General features: G+C 40.7%; 1 protein-coding gene across 1 annotated transcript; it reads right to left on the reverse strand.

Annotated features, from left to right (window-relative positions):
• Positions 1-2886: 2886 nt before the first annotated feature.
• LOC110160981 (suppressor of cytokine signaling 6) lies at positions 2887-8465 on the reverse strand. Its single transcript, XM_020925684.2, has 3 exons — positions 8133-8465; positions 7485-7552; positions 2887-7156 (listed from the first exon to the last, which is right to left on the reverse strand). Exon 3 carries the CDS (start codon positions 7028-7030, stop codon positions 5420-5422), a length of 1611 nt encoding a protein of 536 aa, XP_020781343.1. The 5' UTR covers positions 7031-7156; positions 7485-7552; positions 8133-8465; the 3' UTR covers positions 2887-5419.
• Positions 8466-9508: the final 1043 nt, after the last annotated feature.

The raw sequence follows: 9508 nt of genomic DNA on the forward strand, positions 1-9508 counted from the left end.
GCTATGGGCCAACCTGCTACTGACATTACTGACATTAATGTATTGTAATTTTTCTGTTGCATGTGAAGCACTTTGTGCTACATTTCAAATGTATGAAAAGTGCTATACAAATAAAGTTTGATTGATTGATTGATTGACATTTAAAACTTGATCTAAAAATTGAAGAAAAGGCTCATACCAATACCGATACCCTATTGATTAAAAACAACAGCAACAAGATGCAATAACAGCTTTTTAATCAATGTTACAATGTGGTCCCCCTAGTTCTCTAGAACTATTCAGGAAATGCCCAATTCTGACTTGTTTCTGTCCAGTTACAATTACCAACATGCAACTACTACTATTCATTTAGAGAGATTCTGAACATTTCTCAATTTTCAATTGATTAAACCATTTTGAAAATCTTTTAATAAAAGTTTGCCAAAAGATCTACAGCTTGGGATTCCTGTCACACTATCAATCAAATATCAAATGCCAGCTCCTTTCTGCACACACCCTGGAGTTCAGACCATCTGGAAGGCCCATTTACTGGTCATTAACTACCCTCACTTTCAGCAGAACCCACTCTGTGCATGAATGAGTCATGTTCATGTTACAATACAGTTAGTTTGGTCAACTCTCAATCATCTGGATAGAGTTGATCCTGCTTGTTATCATGTACCAAAGTTGCCACCAATCTAAGAGAAACCTGGTGAAATAAAAGCATGCTTCTCATGAAAACAGAGAGGGGGTGTTGTTCCAATGGGAAAGCAGATCTTATTAAGGGTTGAACATTTTGTAAGTGGGCTAATTGTGGTTCAGAGAAAGCTAATGCATGATAGATGGAGAAGGAGTGGTTGCTATTGGTGGATCTCACTGCTGGCATGAGATCACACACACCAATACTGTAGATTTGCACCTCCAGGCCCAAAGGCATCTGTTGCCAGCAGTGGGTAACCTCGGCCTTATCTTTACTTACTAGACACGCCCATGTTTTCCTGGCATGACAATTTAAAGCAATATATGTGTTTTGTGGCTAATTCCGGCTGTCAACGTGGTACCTGTTAGGAGGTGAAAAATAGGTGCGCCACACAGAGCAGCAGATGGCCCGGGCCCGTCATCGATCTAAGCGGACGCCGTGTGATGGATGGATCTCAGGAGAAAAGCGCCTCAGACTCTGCCCCACATCGAGAAGAGATTAGCTCGTAATATTCTGGATGTAATGCACACAAAGACAATGGTTTTAGGATTCTATTGCACATTACACAGATTGATCTTTGTTGATTAGACAAGGCAAATGATCCATCATGTGTATGGTCACCGTTTGATTATAAAAGCTCAATGTTCATTGTTGCTCATTTTAGGATGCAAGTTCCACTAGGTTTTGAAGACTATAGTCACAATGTAGAGGTCTCAATTCTGGGCAAACTGAGAGTAATGTCAGGATGGGCATTGAATTTTTGCTCATAGGCAGCCTTAAATTATGCATTAAATGGTTTTGGCAATCTGTAATACAAAATGTAGCCTTTTTTAGGCTACTGTATTTAAACAGTGAAGAAATTGAACCCTGACTCACAAGCCATACCTGCTTATTATGTTCCGATCTCGTCAGATCTCAGAAGGTAACTACTAAGCAGTTAGTACTTGGATGTGTGACACAGCGTGGCATGCTCTAGTGCATACTGTCATTGTGTCCTTGGGCAAGATGCTTCACCCCCCTCGCCATGTGTCGGCGGGATATCCATTTGGAGTTTGCGAATTAATCAGACCGAAAACTGTAAAAAGAACAAATAACTTATCTGAGATAATTCCATGATGAAGACTGTTAAACATATTTTATAAATGATTCCATTACATACCTTTCTATGATCTTCTTGGCTGTCTTTCGTGTTTTCCCATATGGCAGTACATCATTGTTTGTTTTGAATGAAGTAAAATGGAATTTAAATATATATGCATATACTCTGTTAACAATGAGCCTATAGCAATGCTTTACAAAAACAGTAATTTCACTCACTGAGGATTGAGGAAACTTTTAATTAAGATTTTTCATACTAGTTCTAAATAGAAAAATGACAAACTTGTTATGTTGATGATGAAGGCATAATTGCATGGTCGCCCAGTTGCAAAGACATGTCTAAATCTTGTCTAACTTGCAGCATTGCTATTGTGTATTAGAAAAACACTCAGTAATAGTGCTTATCCTCACAGTCAAGTGGCTAAGTGAGCGTCGGCCTGAATAACACAATGTTTGCAGAAAATTTAAAACTGCTGAGAAGTTGCATCGCATGGTGACATGTCTGCCAGGGAAAGTAAACCACCTCATGTTAAATTCTGAATATAAACAGTTTGAAAAGCCGCAAATTTTCTCCAAAGTACGAGATGAAGGCGCGCTTTTATGACTGAGGCATCTCCCAGTGACATGCGACCACCAGTGTGTGGCATGAATAAACCATGGTGCAGCGGGCAGAGGCGTAAACAGTAGCACATCTTCACCTCAGAGGCCTGTCAGACACACAGTTAACAAAGACTGCCTCCTCATCATCATGCGGCCCATATACAGCCGAAGATCCACATCCAAACCTGACATTGTTCCCCACCCCAGCTCCTCCCCCTCCCGTCTCCTCCGCTCCACAAACTCCCTCCTTCAGAGACTTAAAGCAGTGTAGTTTTGCAGCTAATCTGTCCCTGGAGATGTGGTTCCGCACTCCTGTATTTAAGGATTGTCTTTGTAAATTAAACTAAGCGGAGCATTGGGATTAGCAGCCTATTCTTACTCACTACGAAGAGACTGCCCTGTCTGCTGTGATTTCACTCATTACCACATCTAAAGGCTCCATTAGGCACCAGTACAGGAGCTTTATGTCAAAAGCACACTTGTATGGTCAATAATGAAAAACACATAAGTACTTTTCAGAATATAGTTTTATTTATAATTTATAATTGCAGATACAAAAACTCTTGAACTGTATCCAAAATGTGCAATCAATCACTGCTGATTTTTTTTCCAAAAACAAACAATAAAAAATCTACTTTGGAAAATTGAGATCTGACAACCAACATAATCTGAGCATTCTACGAGAGCCATCTATTTACTACGAATGTTCTGACAGAAGTTCAATTGCAAATCTGCTTTTGTTCTCCCAAGATGACAACCAAAGTCATTACATTACATACATCTAAATGGTGACATTCTATCTCCCCATTGTATAATACAGGAAAGGCAATCATATCCATTTAAGCAGCACAAATGTGTAGAACACATTACCAGGAAATAAAGGTCTTCAAATATGTACCAATATGTTTGCATGGAATTAAGGTAAACAAAGGGTGGACATGTCCAACATACTGTAAACCATTGCCTAAGATCATTTATGCACAGATAAAAACTGAGCTTGTTCATTCATAACCTTGAACAGTCACATGTGGAATCATACATATAGGCAATAATACTAAATGAGGGAAAGGAACAGCAGCAACTCCATATGAAACTGCTTGTCAAAATTCAATGACAACTAATGAAATTCAAAGTAGAATAAAAAGATTGTATTGAAAAAGACATCTCACTTTCACATTTCAAATAAACACTCAAAGGAGTCAATGTAGCCCACATTCTTCCATAAGCGCTCCAAAGCACTGATAGAGGCATTGATATGATGCTGGTGCCTTACCCTTTGTATCCCATAAGATAACAAGCACAACATTTAAACAGTTACAGGAACAAATCAGGACAAATGAGTGACAGGATTTTGTTAAAAGAAACAAAGACCATCTGAAGGACAGCATGTGGCAGGAGAGGATCCAAGCACATCAGAGGAGAAGTATTCAAGTGCAAAATGTGTGGATGTGAGTGTATGTGATTCTCATGCTTTCTCACACGCTCTGAGGACAGATCAAGTGGATACCTTACACAGGCGTACATTCCTTTTGTACAGCCCCGTCCCCCAGATGGTAAGTGTCAAAACCAAACAATTTCTATATAAAAACACTTCTGGTATACAGAATGTCCAGCCATTGCTTGTGACAAAATAAAACATCTTTCTACACAGCTGAACGCACGACCTAAATCCTTCATTCCTATACAACTCAAAGCTTTTTAGATTTGTAAGTCTTTAAACATGCAACACCATTCAAAGTTCCTATCTAATTTCTGCTGTGCTAGCTTTATGAAACTTCCTCAGACATGAAAATATCCAGCTAAACTAAAACTACAACTAACATCCTACTGAAGTGATCCAAGAGACCCCTTTCCAAATACTTTTAAGGACACTGTTGTTGAAAGATGCTCATTCATAATGTAAAAAAGACAATTCCCTGTCATATTATCCATATAAAGCACTTGCGTAGCATACCGTGTGCTCTTCCCTTTGCTCTGGCGCAGAAAGCCAAGAAGAAATGGTCTGAGGGCCATGCAGCTCTGTGGCCTTAGATTTCTTAAATGTCCGTGGCACTAAAGTCAACACAACACCAAGCAGTGGCAGAGTCTGCTCCCACTGTGACCCCCTCCAAGAGATTTAAACTTCACCAGCACTCACACGAGTCTAGTCCTGCTTTGACCTGGGGACAGTCCATCACTGGTATTCACAGACTAACACAGCCATCCCTATAGAACATAATTGAGAACAGTTTTTAAGCTTCCCAAATGAGACTTTGACCTCTTTGTCCAATCTATCTGTAAAGACACACCATAAAGCTGTACTACATGCAGGAAAAAGCATTACAAGTAATTTAAGCCTGAGCGGCTCTGCCCATCTTAGAGCATTCCTAATGCAAATAATTTAACAATGTGTATACATTAACTAATTGCTGTTATGCAACAGCATAACATGAAAATTCAGCATAGTCAGTACCTTCAGTTTGTAATTTCATAAAGAAGTCCTTATTGATTAAGGCATAATTAATATATTACTAGCTAAAGATATATCTTGTATATTACGTAATACTTTTGTGGTTCAAGATTATTGTCTAAATGTAAATCTGTAATTGCCTATGTACCAAATAGAATTACCAATTTTAAGGAATCATTAACCATAATCTTTATAATCTTAACAATAACAAGCAATGCACAGATTCAGTCCTTACAGTCCAAACATCATTAAAGCAGTTTCTTTGCTCTTACTTAAAAATACGTTTTTGTTTTTTTCCAATGTACAGTTCTCAGATATTACAATTAGAAGTACAATTGCAGACTTACAGTAATGCTCTCGATATCCTGCTTCACATGCACTGAAACATACAACCAAATGTAATCATGATGGAGCTTTATAATCTAACTTGGCTGTATAGATATTCCATATAAACTTTTTTCCCCAATATTTCAATACTTTGGAGGTATACCAGATAAAAGACCCAGACCATAGTCATCTCACATGGCACCTGTGACCTGTGGCTATAGCACACACTAGTGCAAACTGCTCTGACACTGTTCTATGTGGAATCCTCAGTAGTGCTTCTCCTGCAGATAATCTTTCATCTTGTTGGGCAGAGGGAGTTTCTGAATCAAATCTATCCTAGTATATTGTCTAATGACAAAGCGACAGAGGTACTGTAGTGAGCGCACTTGCATAAACCGAGAAACCGGATTGGTTAGTCTAACAGGGTAAGTCGCAGACCCCGGGAGGCGAGATCTGGAGTAGCAGAAAGCTCCATTCTCAGAGTCTCTGATTGAATGTTCAATTAAGTCTACTATGGAGGTGTGGCCCTCTACGTCGGGCTGCTCATAGAAGCTGAAGCGCCCATTGGAGTGTTCAATGCGAGTGTGAAGTGTTTTTCCCTGGGACCTAAAACTCAGGCTGAGCAGGTACCGGTCATCAGAGCTGTCCCGCACCAGAAAAGATCCATCAGCAAGGTTCAGAAGCTTCTCCTCAGCCTCCCAGCGAGTTATTGGGCCCCAGTACCAGCCCTGTCTGGCCAGTTTCTTCAGCTCCTCTGTTAAACTAGTCACAACCATGGGCCCACTGCTTTGGACTGAGTCATACACACGGCTCACCCCAGGGGCTGAATTTGGGTCAAAGTTCAGGTGGTGCCTTACCCTCTCTGCAACCTGGCTGTCTGCAGAGGCAAAGCCTGAAAAAGTCCTAGGGAGAAGTCCATTGCTAGTCATGGGCGGCAGCAGAGGTGAGAGGGGAGGCTGGACGTCAACTCTAGAGCCTCGCAGCATCATACTAGAAGAACTAATGAGCAGTCCATTTACCGAGGTGTCCATGAAGAGGTCTGGGGGCATTCCCCTCATCAGTTCATGTTCCTCCTGTGCCTGGTCTGCATGCAGAGACCCACTGTCTGCCTCTGTGACCACCTCCATAGGAGATGAGCTGTCCAGACAGAAGGAGTGGGACCCCTCAGGGTACATTCCCTCATCTAAAGGCATTGTGTAATGGATGTAGTCCTGGGGCGTCAACCCCAGAACCACAGGCACGTCATTTTCATCAATGTTTAGATGCAGCTCGCCATTTTGAGGCTGTTGGATGTTCTTTAAGGATTCTGCTTGGTCCTGAAAAAGCCCTTCCATTTGGAAATCATGAAATTCCTTTCGAACACCGTTTAAATTTGGACTTGGGCTGGGAGAATGAACCATGGCTTTCACTTTGACTTCCATTTTAATGCAAGCCTCATCCGAATTAACAGAGCGCAGAGGCCAAGGTGAAGGGCTATAATGGTGACTACGTAAGGATGAAGATCTAAGGGGTCTCTGGGCTTTAACCTCATTAAAGCTGATCGGCACAGACGACGACGAAAATGTATCTTCATCATCTAATGAGCCATTGGCCGAAGACCCACTTTTTACTTTTGCCTTTTGCTTTGTCGACAGTCTTCTTTTTAGGGATCCCATAAGGCCCTCACTTTTAGCCCTGTTTTTATTCTGCCCCGACTTGTCCTCTTCACCCCCAAGATCACTGCCCGACAGGTCTTTGGTGTAACAGCTTCCAAAAAGTGACTCCTCTTTGGAGAACTCTGTGTTCACCGGAGGCTGCTGAAGCATGACAAAGTCCCCCTCTTCTTTGCCCTTGATACTGAGGGACTTTCGGATGGTCTTAAGGCTGATCTTCTTCATCCTGACAAGCCCTCCACTCCGGGGGCATGCAGCGCCTCCCTTGGTCTCCTGATAAACGCACTATCCACGGTGTTCCCCCATCAGGCCACATGGGACAGGTCATGCATACAGTGCAGTCAGCAAAACCTGAGCGAGCAAATAAACACAAATGAAAACAATAAAAATGAACACTATCAAGTTTCATCTTATTTATACTACATCTGTTCAGTCAATGATCATCAACATATGTTCTTTTATATACATTTTTACTACAGTTGTTTAAATTGCACGCTCCCTGATTAATGTCTTGATTATTTCATATGCATTAACACTGTGTAAATGTTAAATGTGAAACAAAACATTATTTCACTGTTCATGTATTAATTGTGTTGACACTGCAGTGAACTGTGCCTTTAACACTGAGACACAAAATAAAGCTAAAGGGAAGCAGAACAACTGCAATCTGATTACTCACCATTATGTCCAGGAAAACGGTGACTCAATTGATAGGTCAAGTTCCTCTTCCCCTCCGCTCATTTGATTCTATGAACACAACAAAGTTCACTTTGGCAAACTAGAATCACATACTTGCATAGATTGTAGCCTAAAATCCTCGTTTGACTCCGTATTTGGGTTCTGAAATAACCTTAGCCAGGTTTGCATAGCTCAACCTGGCACGGCCTACACACATAAAATAACACATCATAGGTAAAACTTCAAACTGCGTGCCAATATTACATTTGGTCGCATCACAAATCCTATAATAACAATTTCCGAGACTGAAAAAGTGTATCAAATCCAAAATGAAAAGCTTTTTAGTCTATAATGAAGCCTCATCTGGTGTTTTGTTTGCTAACACTAAAAAGCTAATATTAGCCAGCGTCAAATCATCTGTTTATCCAATAAGATAGAGCCGCATGGGATAACACCTTTGTTTTACTTTAAGCGTACAATGGCTCGATAGGTAATGCTTTCATTTTGCACAACTCCTTTCACAAAAGATGCGCTCTAAACGATGATGATCTAATGTTAGCTTGGCTAAACGTGAAGCTAGCTCGATAACGGTACCTGTACATTTCTGCTAGCAGTGTTAACATTGGCTATCGGAAGCTTACAACGTTACCTTTTATTCTGGACACCCTCTGAAAAGCAGTTAAAGGAACGGATATTTATTTTGGCCGGGTGAATGTTTCCTTAAATCTGAGGGAGATCCCTGGCGATTCAGTGGACATAAAGAGGTGACATCTTTTCTGCTTTGTTGGCTAGCAGTTAGCAGCTCACGGCCTCTTCCTTTCTTCCTTTGTTGCCTGTTGAATTCTGGGAGCGGACACAGACGCAGCAGATCAGGCAGGCACAGGGCAGGCACCACCTCCACCGGGGATGTTGGGGGTTTCACCATCACACACACATAAGGGAAAATAAAGCATCATCAGGACCATCGTATGAATATCCACAAGCATGTCAAAAACACACGTGATTTAATGATGAAAAAGTAGGATTGGGATATAAAGGTTAGAAGCTCTTTGGACCATCATGAAAAATCATATAATCCAGGCCCATGATTTAAACAAAATATATATTATTACAAACACTACCTTGCTACCCTATGCATGTAACATTATAAACAGTTTTGTTTGTTTATTCTTTATATGGTTCAGTCAGTATTTCCCATGAGAGCCGTTATAATTTCAACAATATTTCAACCTTAGTCTCTATGCCAAGGGGTCTCTAATTAGTATCCCACAATCAAGCAGAGAATTCAACACAGGACTTTGATAGTGGCTAAAACTTGAACTTTGAAATGATACATGGGTTTCCTAATTAGTGTCAGCATTGTTTTAAAGTGCTGCTGTGTTTACCACTGCTTGGGTAATTTGGACCAGGCAGAGCCATATATTCAACATTAGGCCTACATTGTTTTTTCCACACTGTCAAGTGTATGGCAGCCGTTCCCAAGTCTTCTCTGGGTACTGTGAGCAGACAGGCCCTATGCAAAGACTCTAATTACCAGGGCTTATTAAGGTTGATCAGACCGCGCTGGCACAAGAGGGGAGGGCAGGAGACAAGGGGCTTGGCAGCACTTAAAACTCAGAGGGCACCGCGAAGATGTTTGCAATGTTTTTAAACATTAATTAGACCTGACAAACAAACTTCAACCTTCTTGATATTACTTGCTTGACATAAATTATAAAAACAACTACATACTTGGTGTGTTTTTTCATAGGATAAACAATTAATAGCAGTTTATCATGTTGGTAGATTCTGATATCTTTGGCAGTTTGTGCAAGTTTTCTGAGACTACAGGGACAAGCTTACCAGCTCAAGATCAATATAGAAAATTATTTGAATTTATGTATAAGCACAAGTCAAAACATTGCATCACCACAACAAGTCAACACTGTAGACATGGATCTCTAGCCTAACGAGGCACCTCTTCACATGGGAAGACTTCATGTTTCATCTTAATTTCAAATGAGTGCTGCATCAGCCATAAATTAT

Source organism: Boleophthalmus pectinirostris, unplaced genomic scaffold, assembly GCF_026225935.1.
Source record: "Boleophthalmus pectinirostris isolate CB_2022bp ecotype Guang Dong unplaced genomic scaffold, ASM2622593v1 HiC_scaffold_15, whole genome shotgun sequence".
Classification (NCBI taxonomy): domain Eukaryota; kingdom Metazoa; phylum Chordata; class Actinopteri; order Gobiiformes; family Gobiidae; genus Boleophthalmus; species Boleophthalmus pectinirostris.

Excerpts from the sequence above, each read along its gene's own strand:
- LOC110160981 (XM_020925684.2), bottom strand. The coding sequence starts at position 7,030 with ATGAAGAAGATCAGCCTTAAGACCATCCGAAAGTCCCTCAGTATCAAG.